The 22,597-nt window shown below is 43.1% G+C and overlaps 1 protein-coding gene across 1 annotated transcript in view; it reads right to left on the bottom strand.

The window, feature by feature from the left end:
- Cfap54 (cilia and flagella associated protein 54) overlaps positions 1–22,597 on the bottom strand; it is a 287,635-nt gene that overhangs the window by 178,158 nt on the left and 86,880 nt on the right. The window contains exons 27-32 of the mRNA XM_021205638.1: positions 13,854–13,979; positions 11,931–12,045; positions 8,622–8,711; positions 7,159–7,285; positions 2,683–2,797; positions 1,874–1,971 (exon numbers count right to left, since the gene is read on the bottom strand). Coding sequence (XP_021061297.1) covers positions 1,874–1,971; positions 2,683–2,797; positions 7,159–7,285; positions 8,622–8,711; positions 11,931–12,045; positions 13,854–13,979 — 671 coding nt within the window. The remainder of the gene's footprint in view (positions 1–1,873; positions 1,972–2,682; positions 2,798–7,158; positions 7,286–8,621; positions 8,712–11,930; positions 12,046–13,853; positions 13,980–22,597) is intronic.

The following is a 22,597-nucleotide window of genomic DNA, read 5'->3' as shown; positions in this document are numbered from 1 at the left end:
AAAAACCAAAAAAAAAAAAAAAAAAAAAAAAAAGTTATTGCTAAAACAAAATTAATCTTGTCCTGTGTAGGGAGGTCAGTTCTCAAGAGAAGAAACTATAGTGAGCAGGAGGACAGACAGGTGACTTGAGATGCTACAGCCAGCCAACAGCTGCACAACTGCACCCTAACAACAAGACCAATCACCACGGTGGTGAGTGCCATGCATGTCCTATGGATTGCCTAGAACTAAGAAGATACACAGAGAGACACAGGTATGGATTCACACATAGTTGCTATACTCTGAATAGTCACCAGGTTGCATTTCTGCTTGCATCTTGGTTTGTGAAACTGTAAAGTGTCACAGAGGTCCTTAGAAACTAAAGAGCTGATGGGGTCTGTTTCCCTTAAGTACATACAAATCTTCAATTATCTGAAGAAAATCTATTTCAAACACGTGTCACAACAACTACGTCCACATCACAGGATCTGAAGGATTATACTTGAGGTCTTATCTTACAAGCAACAAGAAGAAAAAAAAGTGTCTAAAGGAAGCCTGGGAAGGAGTAAACCAGGTCTTCATTCTCGGTGCGTGCTATGACCAGCCACCCAGACGGACTTGAACCCAGGAGTAAATTATCAAGTCATGTAGACAGTCTTTATACCAAGATTCTATTTATTATATCTCTATTCAAAGAGTAGAAGAATTCAGAAATGTAATTTTTAAAATCCATACAAAACTAGTACTTTATGTAGCTAACAAAAGGGAAGTAACACATTTAGGGAGAAACCACACAATGTATTAAAAAAAAAAAAATTACAAGCTCTTAAAATGCAGCCTGTCTTCTAAAAGAAAGACACAGCGTTGCAAAGAAACTAAACAAAACTTCCCAAGTGGGTGTATCTATTCGATTCTCTTTTCAGATTCACAATAGAATACTTCCTATTATTCAGGATGCAAGTCTGAACTGTTTTCTGAAAGGTTAGTCAGGACCTGAGGGAGGAAAACAACACGCTGGGGGGACGTTTTCTATCAGACAGACAAGTTTTACTTTGAAGCCAAAGTCATCACAATAGTAGGTTGTTAGTTCAGAAAATAGACAAATAGACAAGCGGGACAGAGAAGAGATCCCCAAACTAAATCCATGAGTCTGTAAATAACAAAGGTGGCAGGGACAACAGGATCCACTATTTGAGAACAGACTATCCAACAGATGGCACCATCTAAACTATTATAATTGAGAGGAGAGATGGCTCATCTAAGAGCCCTGGCTGCTCTTCCGGAGGACCTGGGTTCAGTTCCCAGTACCCATGATGGCAGCTCACGGCCATCTGTAATTTCAGTCCAAGGGTACTCTCTTCTGACCTTCATGGGCACTGCACACATGTGTTACACATACACGCCGATGTATGAAATACATACTACTCCTATGCATGAAATAAAAAAAAGTATTCTAAAAGAATCCTAGGTCCTCAGAAAACAAAAAGCTCCTGACCTGGCCACAACTTCTGGATAGCCCCAGTGGCCCTGTGGCCAATGCTTGGAGGCATGCACAGTTCACAGCCCTCGACAGTTGGGGTTGGTTACTGCTTCTTCCAATCGTGACTACACAAGCGCCTTGAGAACCAGGATGCTCTCCAACTTCTACTGTTTGACCATTCCATACACTTACATTTTACCAGTTCCATCCTCCCTTCTCCTCTCTCCTTTCCTCCTCTATCCCACCAGAGTCCTTTTTCTCAAACAACTAACCCACGCCCCACCCCAACCCCCACTGCCTAGTTTCCTGTCTTCTTTGTGTGTGTGTGAGCCATTGAGTTTGATTGCTTTGTATATCAGGTTTTCCAGGATACCCTGCTACCCAAAGTAGTGCCTAACACATATTCGTTAATACCTTTCCAGCTCTGTCATATCAAAAATGGATGGATTCTTGTAGAAAAAGTCTTTGAGGGTTTTCTTTTTCTTCCTTCGTCTTCTTGTTGAGTCTGAACCCTTCATGGAAGAGGGAAATGATCTTACAAAGGTAAACTTGGAACATAAACATCTCCCCTACCCTTTGTCCCACGCATACTGCAATGCTTAATTCCTGCCCTGGAAGCACACTGCTTTTCCTACATCCTTTAATTATAATTACTATCAAGGGGCTGGAGAGGTGGCTCAGCACTTAAGATCACTTGCTGCTCTTTCAGGGGACCTGGCGCTTGTTTAGTCACGATTGGCAGAAGCAGTAACCAACCCCAACTGTCGAGGGCTGTGAACTGCGCCTGCCTCCAAGCATTGGCCACAGGGCCACTGGGGCTAGCCAGAAGTTGTGTTCGATTCCCAGCACTTGTATGTTGGCTCACAACTATCTGTAACTCTAGTTCCAGAGGATCTTGGGCCCTCATCTAGCCTCTATGAGGACCAGTTGCTCATACGGAACACAAACATATTACAGGGAAACTACCCAAATAAGTAAACATATATAAATAAGTAATTATAAAAAGTAAAAATCAACCCCTATAGACAAAAATATCTGACTGTGAGAATATCTATGATTCTTTAAGAATTTATAATTTATTATGAAATTATAAAATTATGTCTGTACTTATTTCTGTTTCGTATTTTAACAAATCAAAATATAATCAGTCATCTCTAGATATATAATCTTTTAATCCATTTTATGGATTTAAAGTTCCAAACACGGTTTTAAAAGCTACTTACCTTCCCGATCTCGATCACTATGGCTTTAAACTTCCTGGGAGACTTGAGTGCCTTCCTAGAAATGACATTCTCCTTATATTTTATCCTTTTCACTCCAATAAGGGACTCGTTTCTCCTAATCCACACACGAAAAGAAAACATTGGTCAAAGAATATGCAAAAAAAAAGAAAAGAAAAGTAATGGCAACAACATGAAAGTAATAAATCTCTAATGAACACTGTGGTTGAAACTGCAAAAAGGAAGGTTGCAGGCGTAGCCCGCTCCATGCAGCACTCAGTGGGGATCCCCAGACATCCAGAATAGCTGACATCCTAATAGTGCAATGTCATTGACACTGAAACTTGTGAAAAGGGCACACATGAAAAGGGAAAAAAAAGGAGAAGGGGCTGAAAGTCCAGTGTAGGCTGGACAGGATTGGACTGAAGAGAATCTATGTACCTCCCTTCACAGTCAAGGTAAAAACCACACATCGCCAGCAGCCCTCCGCAAATTCTGACCGGCTTAGGTCTTTTCTCAGTCCATCCTGCATAAGCTCCCAAAGGCCACTGCCTTTTGCTGAGCATTCTCCCTCCTCCCCTCCTCTTGGGAGCACTCAGCCTTATTTTTCCAGCATAGTGTCCCGCTTTCCAGACACAGTAAGGTCCCTCTCAGTATCTTGCTATTGAGATTTGTCAGCCAATTTTCCTGAAATGCACACATTTTCTGGAACATTCTGCTTCAAAATGTTGAACAGGGAACGAAAACTTGAGTGAAATACCAAGCTGCAGGGTTAACACAATGACTGACTGAGTCTAAATAATGAGTCGTGCACTAGAATACACTATATGATCAAAATGTATCTTGTTCCTAGTAGTGGTTGTGCTCTCTTTCTCTGTCTGTCCCTCTGTCCCTCTGTCTCTCTGTCTCTGTGTGTATCTGTCTATCTTTGCCTCTCTCCTCTCTCTCTCTCCCTCTCTCTCTCTCTCTCTCTCCCTCCCTCCCTCCGTGTGTGTGTGTGTGTGTGTGTGTGTGTGTGTGTGTGTGTGTGTGTGTGCAGCTACACAGGCATGGTGGGCAGAGGATAACATGAGATATTTTGATCCTTCATACTTCCTCTTCCTCTTCCATGACAGGATTTCTCTCTGAAACTTGGGGATGGCTATTTTGGCTATTCTGATAGCCAGCAAGCCTCAGAGATTCTCTGTCTACCACCCGCAGTACTGGTGTTGTGTGTGTTCTTGGTCATACAGGGTATTTACATAGACGCTAGAGATGGGTCTCAAGCTCACGTGCTTATCCAGAGTGCTCTTACCCACTGAGCAATTCCCCAGCCCCTCCCTTTGGTTTTGATTCGTTACGGGACAATGTGAGTCCTTCCTTCATTGTTCCTCATTTTTAAATACCATTCATGATTCTAGCCCATTCTCCAATTTCTCTGATGGAAAGTGCACCGAAATTATAATAATAAACCAACAAAATAAATTTAAAGTAACAGAAACCTTTACAAATTATGGCTGGCTATAAAGTAATGTACTGACTTTTCATTTTATATAAAATATGTGTGTCTTATATAAAAATATGTTGGGTCTAAAAATATGTTGGGTCTTTTTCATATTAGTCAACCCTCAAACACGGTCTCTGGGAAATTTAGTCATACACTCAGTAAAAATGTTTCTTTTTTTTCATTATACCTTCAAGTTTATACAGGAAAGTTATTGATTTTGCATCTAACTTTCCTACGGAATTCAACAGGTTCTGCTAATTATCTTTAGATTAAGTTAAAAGAAACAATTATTTGCGAATGTCTCCACTTTCAGAGGACTTCACTGTGGAATCCATTTAGCATTTTTAATTCTCCATGCTGCGGTAATCATAAAATCTCCTGATCTAATTTCTTTCCTTAATATACTGGCAAGAACTTACGGAGCAATGCTAATTGTCAGAAGGTAAAATGAGTTTCCTTGTTTGGGGCTTAATTTAATAGAAAATCGTATGATCTTAATTTTACAGAAATAATCATTGGATTTACCAGATAATTTTTTAGAAAACTCTTAATGGTTCCTGTGGCTCGCAGTGACAATTATGTTTTCCTATCGCCTGCTCTCTCTGCACTAAGAATCAAATCTTTATTTGACAACTGGACTTCTGAGCTGGTATTTATTGGAATTTCTGTCTCTGTCTATGGCTCAGGATGCTTGACTCATACTTCTTCCTACTTGTTTACTCTCTGCACCAAGTTGACTAAACAGCCTTATTGATATACGATAATCAGCTGCATACAAAAGGAAAGCATTCATTTCTTTAAAATATGAGAGAATTGCCCTGAACAAAGTCGAGCCATCCAAGCAGAAACTGCTGCTTTTCTCAGCTATTATAATCTCCCCCAGGTACTCAGCACTTTCAACTATGGTTTTAAATTTAATTTCTGTTCCTGTTACCCATGCCTCTCCTTTTATGATTATGCTACATGGAAATTTTCTTCTTTTACTCTTACTCCTAAAGAATGATCCTTGGTGGCAACTGAACTGATTTCAAACCAACTTATAATTGATGCTTTTCTACTTTTAGTTTTATTTTCCTGTCTTTCTTAAATTTGTTTTTTTTTTATTATTTCTTGACTTTAATAAAAACACATTTAATCTCTTTTTCTCTGCTCTGTAATAGAAGTTTCTAAAGCTAAGGATCTGTCTATGGCTGCTGCTCTGGCTGCCTCTAACAGGTCAGATTTCTTTTATTGTTGGTCTCTTAAAAGCTTTAAGAGACATTTATTCTCTACAGAATGGAGACATAAATTTATGTATATGTGTATAAATTTATGTATATGTGTATAAATTTATGTGTATAGATTTATGTATATGTGTATAAATTTATGTATATATGTATCATTCCTCGTTAGGTCTGTTTTCAAGTGAGTTTTCTTTCAATTGTGTGTGTGTGTGTGTGTGTGTGTGTGTGTGTGTGTGTGTGTGTGTGGTGTGTATACACAGAGGTCAGAAGAGGGCATCAGCCACCTGAAGCTAGAGCTACAAGAAAGCTAGAGTGTAGAATTATACGCTGCCCAACATACATGCTGCCAACAAAACCAGTGACCTGTAGAAGAGCAGGAAGCGCTCTTAACAGCCAGGCCGACTCCCCATATCTGTACGTGACATTTTAAGCCATGAGATCATCATTGTTTCTCTTTGCAAACCTTCATGAAATACCGTCACTGGGGTTTATAAATGCAACCCGTAAAGTCAACTCTATTGGGCATGAAACGGTGGCTTAAATCACCTAACAGGGATTGTGCTTTCTGTAGTGCTGGAACATCTCACAGACTACCAAGGTTTAACTCCCATCCCTGCTAAGCATAACGTGGGATGCTATGATCGGGAGACATGCAGATGGAAATCGACCTGGTGTGGAATGAAGAACTGCACAGGCTGAAGCATGCCATGCATGTAAGCAAACAGACCTGACTCTGCTCCACTCCCAATTCACCCTGACTTAGTGAAGATGTCTGAAAATGTCTCCTTGTCCTCAAAGTTTACGTGTCTTCCACTGCCTCAGCCAGCTGCCCTGTTCAGTCTCCAGCCTCAGGTATTTGTGATGGCGGTACTCATGTTCATGACACATTTGATCCTTTAGCTTTCAGACAAACTATCGTTACTATTTTATTATTGTTGTTATTATTATTGTTGACTTTGATGGTCCTTGCAACTTGCCCAAACACTACAAACAACTTCTGACTTCCCACGTCTTGACTACTTTATAGTGGAGAACGACTTTATAATTCTGACCAGTTCTCTGATTGCCATGGCCTATTATACTTAATGGACAGTCTCCTCCAACTTTTGAAACTATTATGCCGATATATTCCAAGCTTTGGCTTTCAGAAGCAAGGTATCTATTTTAGAAGGGATGGTTCTGTGCTGATTGCCTTTGTTTGGGTGGCATTTTAAAAATAAACGTCATGTTACTTGCTGTTAATTTTACTCAGATGGGATTGGTAGGTTTATACCCCATGATGACCAACACATGTCAGTGGTCTGAGGACAAGGAGAATGTATCTGGTGTGAGACATTATAATTTTCTTTCCAGCTTAGGAAATAGAGGAACTGAGAAAGCTTATTACTCTGGAGAACATCTTATCCACAGACACAAATGGGACCCCCTCACCCCCCCCCAAGAAATGGCTCTGCTCATTATAACAGAGCCAGGAACACATGATGGACTGCAAACTAGACTCTAAACCTCCAGTGAGTATGAGCTGACAGACTAGGGAGATGATAACTCATACTGACCCAGTGGAAGTGGCCTGCTGTATTTGCTGTTAGTGATGGGAACACGCTCTGGTCTAGCTGCTTAGTTCAGGTGCAGATAGACTTTTATGGTTAGTCAGTTGCCCACACAGACACAAACCTTCTGTCTATCGACTCACAGTTGCGTTTATCACACACTTTTTCTGTCTACCTCTGTAAAAGTCCAAGACATCTGCAGAACTAGACTGACTCATACCTTTTCAAGAAGTCATAAACAGGGGCAGAGATCTCCACCATGATATGAAACTTCTCATCGTTCATGCATTTGAGCATAATTTGTGTAAAGAATTCCAGGAATCTCGGTCTTTGCTTAAATTTCATGACTATAGAAACAAGAAGTTCATTGGAGAGTTAGTTACTAGTGTCCCTTGTGCTGCAAGGTTCCTAGTGCTAGCCGTCCTCAGTCACGACAAGCTTGTCTATTAATCTTTTAGATTCCCTGTTTATTTCTTTTATTTCACTTTTAATTAAAATATAATTACATCATTCTTCCCCTCCCTTTCCAATCTCTACCATGCCCGCCCCCTCCATTCCCTCTTAAAATCATGGCCTTTTTTTTTTTCCTGAGACAGGGTTTCTCTGTATAGCCCTGGCTGTCCTGGAACTCACTTTGTAGACCAGGCTGGCCTCAAACTCAGAAATCTGCCTGCCTCTGCCTCCCGAGTGCTGGGATTAAAGGCGTGCGCCACCACGCCCGGCTCGGCCTCTTTTTTTTTAAATTATTGTTACACACACATAGACACACAAATGATTTTATATAAATACAACCTGGTAAGTCCGTGTAGTAATATATGTATATGTAGGTATGTATGCATATGGACAATTTGTATTAAAAAAAATCATGCCCACAGATAAATGTAGTTCTCACCACTTGTCAAAGACGTTTCCTTTGGCCGCAGAGCGAGACCATTACAGAAAGCCACAACTGGTCAAAACACAGAGAACGACTAACCGTGGGCCCCTAACCCAAACTGATAACATCCATCTCTGTTAAAACCCCTAGGCCTAATGTCATTACAACACTGTATCAGGCTGAACCGTGGCAACAACAGCGGACTAAGGCGAGATCTTGTGTGGGGCCCCATCCCTAGGCAAGGACTACAAGCAGTGGGTGAGGGTTAGGAGAGAGGAGGTTACTTTCTTCCAAGGATGAGCCCCCTTACTGGCTACATTTCTTACTTATGAATATTAAAGAAGTCTGTGTTGGGTGAGCTACTCTTTTATTCCAAGGGCCACTGATAATTTTACACTGCATATTTGGTTTATCCTACAAAAACCTCAACAATAAGAAAGATATAGCTGAAGCTGCTTGTGGCGTAGAGCTACCAGGAGAAAGCGCTCGTCACCTTGTACACTGTTTTGCTCCACGCATCCCTCAGAGCTAAAATGCTGCCGTCCCTCCCTGGCTTCATTTTAAAATGACTGATCTTTCCAGTGCCCTTCTTTTTGTCAGTTTCATAAATGACACCCGTTTCCTTCCAAGCCTCCAGGAAGGCTCTTTCTTCCCAGGCTTTCAGGCACCTGTTGAGGTTTCCCAATTACCTAGCAGTCAAGAGCTTGCCTTCTTCTCAGTGGGTGGCAATGGCAAGCACCAAGGGACCCCTGAGCAAATGACAGAAGCCAGCCTGCAGCAGAAGCCACTTCCCGCCAGCCACTCACCTTCCTTCATGGCACCCTTCACTGTCCAGTTCAAAACCACGGGGTAAAGGAAGATCGGGTCCTCCGATCCAGATAGTTCAGTTGAGTTGACTATGGTAAAAAAGTAAAAATAAATACAAATAGTTTAGAAAGTGTTTGGTTTTGGTTTTGGTTTAAGTAGGGGAAATACTCAACTAAAAACTAAAGCATAGACCTTAAAATATCAAACATGTCATATTTTGGAGGGGGGATTAAAAAGTTCAATTACTTTCCTTTCCCATAAAATTTAAGGGGCAACTAACAAGCTCTAGCTGTGACACTAACCCGCCCTCAGGGAGTCACCCTATAACCCTGCAGCAAGCCACCGGAGCCAGTATGGGACAAGTTCCACTTTCTTGGTGTTAAGACATGGACTCATTATGTAGCAGCCTCACCTGAAACCTGTGGTCCTCCTGCCTCAGCCTGCCGAGTGCTGTGACTACTTGTAAGCACCACGCAGCCCATCTCTGTTCAAGCTCTGACCCTAACACTTTTGAACTGTGAAAGTTGATGGTTGAGGGTAGGATGGAGTGGGGTGCTGTACTGGCTAGTTTTGTGTCAACTTGACACAGCTGGAGTTATCACAGAGAAAGGAGCTTCAGTTGGGGAAATGCCTCCCCGAGATCCAGCTGCAAGGCATTTTCTCAATTAGTGATCAAGGAGGAGAGGCCCCTTGTGGGTGGGACCATCTCTGGGCTGGTAGCCTTGGTTCTATAAAAGAGCAGGCTGAGCAAGCCAAGGGAAGCAAGCCAGTAAAGAACATCCCTCCATGGCCTCTGCATCAGCTCCTGCTTTCTGACCTGCTTGAGTTCCAGTCCTGACTTCCTTGGTGATCAACAGCAGTATGGAAGTGTAAACTGAATAAACCCTTTCCTCCCCAACTTGCTTCTTGGTCATGATGTTTGTTCAGGAATAGAAACCCTGACTAAGACAGGTGGGATGGGGTGGTGTGGGGTGGGATGGGCCGGGGTGGGCCATTTTTAAAGTCTCTGCCTCCTGCCTCTGGAGTTCTTGCCTTTGAAGTGGAGATAAGAGCAATTCCCTTATCTGGTTGTTACACAGATTTTGCACAATTATTTAACGTATTTAAAATGGTATCTCACACATAGGCGACCCCTACACAAAATCATTGTTACTGTTACTGAATTCACTGTGTAGCTAGTAATAGGTTTTATTGCTTAATAAAATTTTGTTGATATTGGGATAAATAATTCATTTTACATTTTAAGAAATCATACTTTTATGCATGTAATTAGATAATTAAAGTTTGCCCTAAAGTAGGTTTACCGATTATGAGAACAGTATAACATCAGGCTCAAAAAATCAGCCTGAAACAGGCAAGAAATATGTTGAAAGTGAGAGAAAGCCAACAGCATAGCCAAAACATATTACAAAAGGGGGTGAGGTGGGACCTAGTGTTCACTCAGGTCCCAAAAGCCCACCCTCATGGGGAAATAATGAGTAAGCGCTTTTTCTTCTGCAGTACTTAGTGTGCTTAAAAACAACAAACAATTATCAAAAAGTAAATCAAATTCCCAGGTGACCTTGCAAACTGCAAAGTCCAAAAAGCTGATCACTACATTAACATATCAGTCCACCCTAAAGTCACTCTACGATGATGACCTAAAATTAGGCTTATCCTTCACCACTACATGTAGGTCAAGGTTCAGACCACACAGTCCTGGACTTCTCCCTTGCATAGCTGCCTTTAGGGCAGCAACTCCCAATTTGAGGCCACCCACCCCTCTCATACACTACTACCAATATGTTTGCCTCCCAGTCAGTTCCCACAACATAAATACATGGTCTGCACTCACTGATAAGTGGATATTAGCCCAAAAGCTCAGAATACCCAAGATACAATTCACAGACCACATGAAGCTCAAGAAGAAGGAAGACCACAGTGTGAATACTTTGGTCGTTCTTAGAAGGGGTAACAAAATATTCACAGGAAGAAATACGGAGACAAAGTGTGGAGCAGAGACTTAAGGAAAGGCCATCCAGAGATCCATACCCTACCTGGGTATCCATCCCATAAACAGTCACCAAACCCAGACACTATTGTAGATGCCAAGAAGTGCTTGCTGACAGGAGCCCAATATAGCTGTCTCCTGAGAGGCTCTGCCAGAGTCTAACAAATACAGAGGCAGATGCTCACAGCCAACCATTGGACTGAGCATGGGGTCCCCAATGGAGGAGTTAGAGAAAGGACTGAAGGAGCTGAATGGGTTTGCAACCCCATAGGAAGAACAATAATATCAACCAACCAGACCCCCACCCCCGCAGAGCTCCCAGGGACTAAACCACCAACCAAAAAGTGTACATGGAGGGACCCATGGCTCCAGCCGCATATGTAGCAGAGGATGGCCTTGTCAGGCATCAATGGGAGGAGAGGCCCTTGGTCCTGTGAAGGCTCGATGCCCCAGTATAGGGGAATGCCAGGGCAGGGAGGCAGGAGTAGGTGGGTGGGTGGGGGAGCACCCTCATAGAAGCAGGGGGAGGGGGGATGGGATAGGGGGCTTGGGGGACAGGGGGACCAGGAAAGGGAATAACATTTGAAATGTAAATAAAGAAGATACCCAATTTTTTTTTTTAAAAAAAAGGTGTGTTCTGCTCCCATGGGCAGGGTCCAGGGATGCCCAGTGTGGGTGGTGCCATCCCTGGGCTGGAGGTCCTGGGTTCTATAAGGAAGCAGGCTGAGCAAGCCCTGGGGAGCAAGCCAGTGAGCAGCACTGCTCCGTGGCCTCCACCTCAGCTCCTGCCTCCAGGTTCCTGCCCTGTTTGAGTGCCTGTCCTAACTTCCTCCTATAATGAACAACATCATAGATAACGGTGTTTATTATTATAAGGTAATAATAAACAAAATGGAAGTGTAAGCCAAATAAACCCTTTGTTCCCCAAGTTGCTGTTTGACCATGGGGTTTCATCACAGCGATGGTAACCCTGGCTAAGACAATCTGCACAGAACTATTTGGACCAAAGTAACAACCGTGCCAAGGTTAAAAACAAAAACAAAAAACCTCCTCTAAAGCTGGAAGACACAGGCCCAAGTCCAAGTCACCCAGGCAAGCCTAAGCAAATCCCTTATCATTATGAGGCACACCTGTAAAATGCAATGAGCAAAGTCCTATTAATAAGGTGTTGTTAGGATTAATGGCTTGATGTAGACACAGCCTATAATCCTTAAAGGGTTTAGCAACTACTAATCGCATCTTAATTCCTTCCGCAAAATATTTTTTTTTCCTTTTAAGAAACATCATGCTAAACATATACAAGAGAGGGAAAAATTACTCTGCTTTGTCGTTTTGAGTAGATGTGTCTCCAACAAGGCCAGCTGTTCATTTATCTTTTCAGGCAGCAGCACCTGCTGTGGCTTCTTGGTTCTTGAAGTTTTCTTAGAAATACCCTAGAAACATTGGTAAACATCAGAATGTATCTTAACACGTTAGGGAAATTGTCATTTTCAAATAACTTGCTGTATGTTCTGTTTCTCTCTTTCCTGTTTGGCAGGCAGGACTGTGATCTGTGCAGTTAGCCAGCAATAATTAGCAACGTATAGTCACTGATAGTGCACTCTAGCGAAAAGTGCTGAGAGGTACTTGGAGAGAACCAAATGGTCCCACATTCCCTGTCCCTCTTTTTCAGCAATTCCCATGCTAAGCCAGCACCTTCCAGAACTTGTGATAGAGGTGGTGGTGGTGGTGGTGGTGGTGGTGGTGGTGTGTGTGTGTGTGTGTGTGTGTGTGTGTGTGTGTGTGTTTTGAAAAAGTACCCTTTGTAGCCCAGGCTGTCCTCAAACCACTAAGTAGCCAAGGATGACTTTAAGTTTCTGATCTTCCTCCTCCCCGTGCTGGGATTACAAGCATGCCCCGCCCCACCCCGCCCCACCCCGCCCCGCCACAGTTGCCTTATGCAGAGCTCGGGATCAAACCCTGGGCTTCAAGTTTGCCAGCAAAGCACTCCACTGTTGTGCTACATCTCCAGTTGCTGCCCTCCTCCTAGTGTAGCTGTCAACTCCAAATATCCCCCAAATAAAATCCCAGCCAGCCAGCCCTCAGGAAGGCATTCGTGTATTCCTTTTCTCTTCTCTTTCCAGGAGGAGCCCCTTTATAGCCCAGCTCTTGTCTCCACTGCTCTGCCTTTCACTAAAACCGAACAGGATCAGTAATTAGCAGATTAAGGACTGGCCTGTGTGTGCCCAGGCTCCCCAGCATGGCTTCTCTGTCTGAGATGGAGAATTGACCTGCACTGTCTCCTGTTATCATAAACAAAACCTTCTAAGCCTCTTTATCCTTAGAAGAGGTCTCTAGTGACTCTGATGATTTCTGCCTCTGACAAATTAGCAGATCCTACGACCTTATACAGTGGGAAGTGTCACAACCTCCTGCTGGACCAGAGGCTCTGAAGAGAACAGTGTGAGACCCACCCATGAAACTGCTAGGGCACAAAGCCTTGAGTCAAGGTCCAGATGACCCAAGGGGCTAGCAGACAGACTGAGCAACTGGTTTTAAAACAACGAACTCAGATTGTCTCCAGCTTAGTCAAAATTTCTCTAGGCAAAGCAAACTCCACATCCTAGTCCCCCAAAAGATGCTACAGCTTAAAGTGTCCTCTAGCCATGATGATTTGGAAACCTTACCAAGTCAACAAATCATCTTGCTTCTCTATCTCAGCAAGGAGGCATGGAGGTAATCTAACTCAGTGTGAGAGATAAGAGGCCAAAAGCCCTTCCTGGTGTGCCCCAGTAACATCTCAAAACCTCACCTACAAACACGTTTAGCCCACAGCATTCCAACAAAAAGCAATAAAGCCTAAGACCCTCTAAGGCCCCTGCGTAGGGAGCACATATCAAAAATTACTCTCAAAATTAGCAGCAGTTTGGTGTCACTAACTTAACTACACATTCAGCAAGTCACTCAGAACAAAGAACTGTGACTCAGGGCAAGCAACTGTGACTCCTAGAAACCCCTCTTCCAGCGTCCAACTAAATGTAGAAAGGTCTAGCCCCATCTACCTTGCATTCAGCACTTGAAGTGTGAACTATTCAACTTGATAGCTCCTGACCATATCTTCTCAAATGTTAAAGAAGTTCTTAATGAAAGCACTTTCCTTAATGTAAAGGTGACAAATTGATGGACTTCTAATGTGTTCATTTAATGATAATAAATGAAATAACTAAATATATAAAAGAGAGAAACAAACAAGACAAATTACCTCCTCTGCATTTTCCTCTTGCTCAATACCAAAAAGAGACTTGCACCCTGATGTGATATCCAACATCTTTTTCCCATAATTTATAAGCATTATTGCCAGGTCATACTCCTTCCAGGAACGTAGAATCTGATTAAAAATAAGTATTAATTACCTCTATGGGATGCCTCCCTGTTTCCAAATGCAATGAATAAGTTTTCATGAATTCAAATTCCCCTAAGTTTTGTGGGCTTAACAATCCCTCACCATTGTTAAGAAAACTGGAAGCCTACCTCCAGGTTATATAGCTCTAGAATTGAAATTGTGTGACTCTATTATTCTTTAAATAAATACCTGATAACAGCTTCTTATCAATAATGCATTTCCTATATCTCTGGGTCATATAGCTTTATGCTTTGTGGTACAGCACTCCACTATTAAGAAACTCTTTCTACTTTTAAAAGCCATATTAAAATGATTGTTTCTTAAGGTCATATACCCACACCTTATATTTTGAGTGTTTGGTTGCTTGCTTGTGTTGTGTTTTGTTTTGTTTTATTTTGTTTGCTTTGTTTTTAGACAAGGTCTCATGTAGCCCAGGCTGGCATCAAGCTCACTGTGTGGTTCAGGACAGTCCTTAACTCCTGATGTCTCTGTCTTTACCTACAAAGTGCTGAGATAATAGATTATCGGCATGTACTACCATGCCCACCTTATCTCAGGTTGCTTTCTGTGGGAAATGGCACAATTCCTGACCACATGATGACTTGAATGTAGAGGGTTGGGCAGATTCTCTGAAAAGCTGAGAGGAAGTATCTTAGTTAGGGTTTTACTGCTGTGAACAGGCACCATGACCAAAGCAACTCTTAGAAGAATGACATTTAATTGGTTCTGGCTTACAGGTTCAGAGGTTCAGTCCATTATCATTACAGTGGGCAGCATGGAAGCATCAAGGCAGGCATGGTGCAGGAGGAAATGAAAGTTCTACATCTTCATCTGAAGGCTGCTAGGAGAAGACTGGCTTCCAGGAAGCTCGGTGAGGGTCTTTAAGCCCACACCCACAATGACACACTTCCTCCAACAAGGCCACACCTACCCCAACAAGCCCACACCTCCTAATGGTGTCACTCCCTGGGCCAAGCACATTCAAACCACCACAGGAAGCACTCATTGACTCTTCGAGGGTAAGCCCACTCCATCCTTCTCATTCACACTGCCCAACAGTTACTCTGACCTTCCCAGTCTGGCCCTTGTCCACTTTTCACCTGTAATCTTCCAACACCACGTTCTTACTGAGCCGAGCATACTCCTGACACCTCTGCGTTCTGGAACCAGCACATGTCTTCTGTTTCTCGGTGGCTGGATACATTTCCATAGTGTGTCTGCCGTCCCTTATTTCCACAGCTTTGTTCTACCTTATCATTTCAATCCTGGTTCTCACATCAACCCTGAGAGAAGATTTCATGGCCAGTAATCTGATTTGCTTACTGGGCAGTATAGTGACTCAATGAAGGAACACGTGCATGGCAAATCCCTAGGGGGCGCTAAGTCTAAATACCTTTGCATGAATCTGGCACGAGTGGACACACTTTGTGAAGATGGTTCTTATTTCGGATACATAATCACTGCTACTTCACACATGGAGAAGGGCTGCCTGAAGGGACTTAGAAGTGGCTAGCGAGACCTGCTGAGACCCAGTCAGTACTAAGAAGCAGACATGATCCTGCAGACATAAGACAATGTACTCCAAAGAAACAGTGCACTGTGAGGAGCAGGGCGTAGCGAGCACACGGTGGCAGGGCAAGGCCCTATAGGGTGTTGAATGCCTTGTACAACAGTCATATCTCATGGCAAGATGTACGTGAGATGCTTGGTCATGAACCATCTTTACTAGACATGTGTAGCTACCAACCCTGACCAAAGAATCTTCTCTCTACCATCAATGAACGCCATCACAGAAAAAACACAGCCAGACACACCACAGGGAGCAACAGATCGGGAGGAATCCAGCCGTGATAGAGGCATCTATACCACAGCGCCTGCATCTGTGTCTCAGAGAACATTGAGGAGGAGGGGGCGGAAAGACTAAGGATGTGGGGAAGTCCACTGTGAAACGGGCTCTCCTAGAAACGGCTGCATAAACAGGAACAGAACAATGGTAATATCAATAGACATGCTAACATGGAAGGGATCCCACCCCCAGGCAAGGAACTACAGACAGCTAAGCTAATAAGAGCTAAGGGAAGGTTAGCCTCTCCTAGGGGATGAGCCCCCTTCTTGGTTGTCCAATACAAAGCAGTCAGCCCTAAAACCAAACAGATACGACATACAGACAGTAAAAAAAACGGGCTCAGCCAGATGGTTGCATTTATACGTTTGGGCAAGCACATAGATATGGTAATAATCAGTTGGAGAGTTGGAGGGGCATAGAAGTTGGAGGAAGGGGACTTGGGAGAGGCCAGAAGGAGGAGGGACAGGAGGAGAGTGAGGTAATTGTGTTGTAATTTAGAATGTATGGGCATGTATATGAACGTGGCCACGCACTGCCATTTGAAAACAGATCCAGGCTGACATGGGCCCTGCGCTCTACCACAGCTGCCCGCCCTGTGCTTCCATTTGGCTCAGACAGAGATGCGCAACCTCTTGTCTAAATATATTAGGAGGAAACAATAAATAAGAATTGGTTTTTTCTGACGATGAGAAAAACAGAGGGCTGATTCTATTCAACGTGCCAAATAATGGACAGAAATGCTCCCGTATGACAAATGTTTAGCACTGACAACTTTAAAACGATAAAAAAAAAAAAAGAAAAAAATATGTAAGATGACAAATCTCAGGGGTGGCACCTCATTTGGAACTGCAGTAACTTGGGGGAAGGGAGGAATCCTGTTGCTTAAATTAAAAAGACTAAGCTCTCTGAAGAGAGTTGTTTTTTGTTTTTGTTTTTGTTTTTGTTTTTGTTTTACAGAAGGGAAACAGTGTTGCTTGAATGAGTTTCACATGTGCTAAGGGAAAATCTACAACTGCTTGTATCACACGATACAATCACATGAACACCTACAATCTGGGATTCAGAGATAGCCCATGAGTTGGGGACTCAAGGCCAGAGAAAAGGAAAGTTCTAGAATGACAATTGCCCAATAGACCAGCTGGGGAAAAAACATAGCTCAAGTACCAAGTCCTGTTGCATACAGTCTTTTTCAGGTTCAGAATGTCTTCAGGGTCACTTCTGGTATGACATAACTTAATCATCCGACTCTTCAAGTAAGTGAAGAAAAGGTAGAAATAAAACTGGCAAGCCAGAAAGTGCACAGAGCAAGCCCAAAGCCACTTGCATATGCCATGGACTAAGATGGAGGCCGGGGTTGAAGCATGTAGACTGCCCCAGGGGCCTGACTACTAATGGAACCAGAATCCTCCCCCATCTTCCACAGCTGTTGTCTCTGGAACCCACACTTCCTCACTGTGAGCAGGCAACCTGCAGGGACCTCCTTCCACATCTTTATCCTCCCCACCCAAGACTCCCTCCACATTAAATTAAAATGTTTTAGATAGACGGATAATCAGGGTTTACTGTGTTTGTCCTTAACAGAAGCCTTGCTATTGGAAACTCACCTGAGACCTTGAAATATAGTTTCTTCCTTGGGGTGGAACCTTGCAGTGGTCCCTTTAAGTAAGGTGTCTGGCTGTGCTCTCCGGGTTCTGAAGAAGAGCACAAACTGGCCCTTCCCCTCCCCGAAAGGCCAAGCAGGTGAACATTCTCTAAAGACAGTAGTGAGGGTTTGGAGAGAGAGTTCAATGGTTAAAAGCAATGGTTCCTACAGAGGACCAGCTTCAGTTCCCAGCATCCAAATGGTGGCTCACAACCATATGTAACTCCAGATCTGGGGAATTCAGCAACTTCTGACTTCCAAGGACATCAGGCACACACTTGTGCACGTACACACATACACACACACACAGTGCCATACACGCAGGCAAAACACCCATACACATAAAATAGGATTTAAACATCTAAAATACTAATATAATAATAGTGATGATGATAATAATAATAATAATAATAATAATAATAATAATAATAATAATAATAATAAATAGAAAGGCAGCAGGGCACTGTAGGCCCAGCACAATACTAATGAATCAGGCAGCATAAATAGCAACTCGGATCTCTGACCACGCTATGTGAGGGCAGGTCTTGCCATGTTTACAGGAGGTGACAGTGACAGAAGAATACTGCAGGAAGTCTGAGAAGGTGGGGGGGAATGACAGACAGGTGGAGGGCTTCATCAGATCCCTCCCCCTGGCTAGTGTTTGGAAGCAAGAGCTGCTCCCTGGAGGAAGTGCACCTTTGTGACTTTCAGGTAGCACTTCCCTTCTCTCTCAACAGCCTGACAGAGGCAGCGCCCTAGCTTGCTTCACCTTTGGTCCATGAGGGCCACCCCCTCTGTTGTCACACATAATTCTCCTCCTGTGAGCTCCAGGCCCACAGGACCTTTGCAGGAGCACTTCTTCGGATGTTCTTCAAGCCTTAGAATTGAATTATCCAGAGTACGTCAGCTTCTCCTTCACTATACAGGAAAATATGCCCCGTCTGGGGTCAACTGAAGTTATTGCGCTTACCCAGCTGACCAGAAAATATAGCTGGATAATAACACAGGCTCTGCCTTTGTGTCCCTTATCCCTTACCAGCTTCCTGATTCAGCTCATAAAGAACTCTCGAACCTGTCTGTCCCCTATGCCTCTCACACATGCTCCGCTTCGTTAGATGTCACTGCCTCGGGTCTTATCCCCTTCAAATTACAAGCTGTCCCGAAACCTGAATCATTTCTTTCTCTAAAATCTAGGTCCCATTTTACCATCCCTGGGTTTGGAAGCCCTTAGAGGCTCCTCTTGGATCCCAGAGGATGGTTGTCCTTCACCTACCACCCGGCTCACTGCTGTACCTTTGAAGCACCTCGGATCTTTGACCATGCCCTACGAGAGTAAAGAGTCTCCTTTTCATGAACTGCTATAAAACAAAGCAAAACAAAATCTGCATATTTTCTGGAGAAATCGGTGGTTGAAATCACATACCCATACTTGACAGGCAGTTTCCCATTCTGACCTTTGCCTTTAACTTGGCTTATAATTTCTTGCCGTCAAAGTGTTGCAGCTACAGCTAGCAATGTTTTTCCTTATCTGTCCCCATTGCTGAGGAAGGTGACCCCTGTCTCCAAGGCCAAGGAGCCCTCCTGGAATCCAGCTGCAGGTTATTGAGGTAGGAGGTAGGGAGGGGATCTGGCTTGACTTCGAATGTACGGTCACCTACACCAGGGTCCCCTACACTGAAAGCCATAACAGAACAGAGTCTCCGTGGTCAATCAAATTACTACCCTTGTAACACACTCCTCTGTCCCGGAGACGTCAGCTGAACTGTCTAATGTATTCCACCGATCGATTTGCCCACAAGGCTGTTAATACCATTTTTACTAAGGTGGCTTTGTGGTAGATTTTCACAGCTATTGAGACTGTTTAAATGATTCTAGAGAGAACCCATGGTAATTGCAATTAAAATTGCATTAAATTTGAGTGTTATTTTAGGAAAGACTTATATTTCTGTTACAGCCTATCTTCCTTTGTGTACAGGAACTTGGTGTGGCGTGCCATATGCTCAGATTTTAATGTGTATCCTTGGCAAGATTTCAGTTCTTTTACACAGGTTCACTGACACTTCGCAGAGTTTTAAATAGTACAGTCTGCTCCCTTTATTCCTAATGCTTCCTGACATAAACTAAAGCTATCACTCATCTCTGCTTAATATATACACCCATTTGATACAGTAGTCTTCCTATAACTCTAATTGTTCCTTACAAGATCTTTGAGTCCCCGACAATTACAAATAAGCTACATTTTTTCCTTTCTATTATTCTAAAGGCATTTCAAATCCATGTCTAGTGCACAAGAGGGAACCCCTGAAAATAATGACTCCCTGTTAAAAGTCCTTCCTGGCCTGGTTTTTTAAGGAAATGGCTTCAGAAGTTTGCCATTTAGTATGATATTTGCTTTAAAATTTGGGTAAATGTCCTTATCATTATTCAGTAGCTCCCTCTCATTCTGATCTCACCAGCAATTTTCTTAGGAAAGGTTGCTTAAGTGTTATCAAATGTCTTTGTGGCATTTTTCACACAATCTTATTTTTCTTCAATTTGCTGTTATTAAAAAAAAAATCAGTCTTTATTTTCATTTCAGACTCTTTCCCTTTTTGTGGTGCTGAGAATCACCAAGAGAGAAGCCGTCTTTCATGCCTGGCACGGAGTCTGTCCTGAGACTGGAATGTAACAGATCTGAAGCCTTCCAGCTGCAGGGGGAGGTCAACCCAGAACGGCCACAGGACAGTGCACAATGCCCGTCTTGTCTCTGGTTAATGTTAGGGGCGAGGCTCACCATCTCACTCCATTATTTTTGTCAGTAGGTCTTTGCCCATTACCACCGTCCTCCTGAAGACGTATTTCTTGAAGTGCTGTCTGTGTTAGAACCTGCACTTCAAGCCCTCCTGGAAGCCTGTCTTCTAAGTCCATCCACACTTGGTAACATGGTTAAGACTTATTTCATTATTTCATCTTTAAAAATGAACACTCTCACTCTTCCTTGCTTCTTACTTCTGTGAAATTAGTCCCCTCCCGGCCCAGCCGGACCCAAACTGTGTTTCTTTTTCTTGGATTCATTCTTTCTCTCCCCCTCTCTCCCCCTCTCCCCCTCCCTCCTCCCCTCCCTCCCTCCTTACTTCATTCCTTTTCCTCTCTGTACACTTAGAAGCCCCATTATGCTATAAAGTTCTGCTCACAGTGACACATTCCCAAGTTATCTTTACGTGTGTGTGTGTGTGTGTGTGTGTGTGTGTGTGTGTGTGTGTGTGTCCTGTCAGAGAAAACAGCAGCCTTAAGCTACACGCACTTCCTGGCACAATCATAATTTTGTACAACCATGGTGTGAGAATGTACCTGTTAACACTCACCCCCTCCTCAGCTACAATGGAAGCTTTACTTCTGGGTTACTACTAAGTTTGTCTTTCAAGGACAACTCTTGTCTTTCAAGACACCCTGCTTAGCATCTGTATTACAAAGTCCAATTCATTCCCTTATCCTCTGTTTACTTTTAGTACTGCATATATTGAGAGATTCCTATTATTCCTCTCTTTTGTCTCCCTCTATCTCAGGACTTCTACTTGGAATCAATTGTCGTTTGATAAAGTGTTTCCCCAAGTGTTTCCCCAGATAAGTGCCCGGGCACAATGCTCTGCAAACACTTGTACTTTGAAAGTGTCTATTTTTGCTCGAACCAATGAATGGTATCTTTCTCAGTTATTAGTTCTGGGACCTAGAGCCTTATCCTTCAAACAGAATTTTAGTATTCTACCTTCTAGTGTTGCTATGTTGGGAGCCGGTTGAGTCCCTTTGTATTGCAAGGAGCCTGTTCTTCAGTACAGGAGACTTTACGGCTTGTCCTCCAACCATCGACTTCAAACAGGTCACCAACACCTCTTTACATGAGTGTCCCTACCTTAATCCTGCCTGGGACTCAGGGAGCCTTTTACTGCTCCATCTGTTTCTTTCTCAACCCCAGACTTCTGGTGTTTTCATGTGATGACTGCTGGGTTTGCCTTCTGAATGTATTTACCATTTCTGAGCAGCTCTATACTGAGCTATTTTTAGATTTGACTCACAATCTGTTGCAATGATCTTTACCACATCTGCTTGTCACAGAGGCTTGATGTCTTGAATCATTTAGTTTGTTTGTTTGTTTGTTTGTTTGTTTGGTTGGTTGGTTGGTTGGCTGGCTGGTTGGTCGGTTGTTTTTTTGGTTAGTTGGTTGTGTACCATCTGACTGTTCTTTCTTTCAAGTTTTCTTTGCCTCCTTGGCCCCAACTCATCTCCGGTCTTTCCCAACATAGTAAAGGGTCAATGATACAAATATTCACAGGTTCAGCTTAATCTTCCTCCCTTTCTACTTTCAAAAAAATAAATCTACATTCTACTTTCCCATCCTGCCTACTCTGTTGTAAGATGAAACTGGCCGTGGGCTTCCATGCCTGCCCATTGTTCCAGGCCTTCCCGTCTAAGGCAAGCCTACCCACAAAGTCTCTCCCATAACTCATTTTTTTTTTGCTTATGCCATTTATAGCTTCACAGAATTACTTGTGTGTGTCTGTGTCTGTGTGTGTCTGTGTGTGTGTCTGTGTGTCTGTGTGTGTCTGTGTGTGTGTGTATGTGTCTGTGTGTGTGTTCTGTCTTCCCCCACTAAAGCATAAGCTCATCAGACCATACTGGGTTGTTATCTTGATTACTTATTTCTTTGATGAATTTTAATTGCTATAGGTTAAGTTTGTCTTAAAACCCAACAACCTAACCTCATACCAATCAAAATCACACATAATTTTACCTGTGTGGACTCAGTGGGCACTTGGGTCTGGACCTCTTGCTTAATAACTATCAAGTGATGCCTTCCCCAGGCTTCCCATACTCCTGTGTGTGTCACCATTTACTATTCATTACTGGATCTGGAGAGCTGTGCTCCTCCATGTGGCTCTATCTTTGAGCATATACCAAATGCCCCTAACAGAACCTAACTAAGTAATCAGCGATTATAATTACTAATTACACCAGTCTTGTACCCCGAGAGTATACCGAGCCTGTCCCTCCTTTCATGGCTGCCCTTATTTTTTTGCATTCTGATTTCATAAAAGCATTATACCCCTCATTCACTGGTTCAACTGGCTGATTTTGTGT

This window comes from Mus pahari, chromosome 9 (assembly GCF_900095145.1).
Source record: "Mus pahari chromosome 9, PAHARI_EIJ_v1.1, whole genome shotgun sequence".
Classification (NCBI taxonomy): Eukaryota; Metazoa; Chordata; class Mammalia; order Rodentia; family Muridae; genus Mus; species Mus pahari.
The sequence above is the reverse complement of the archived record's forward strand: the minus strand, read 5'-3'. Positions and strand labels throughout refer to the sequence as shown.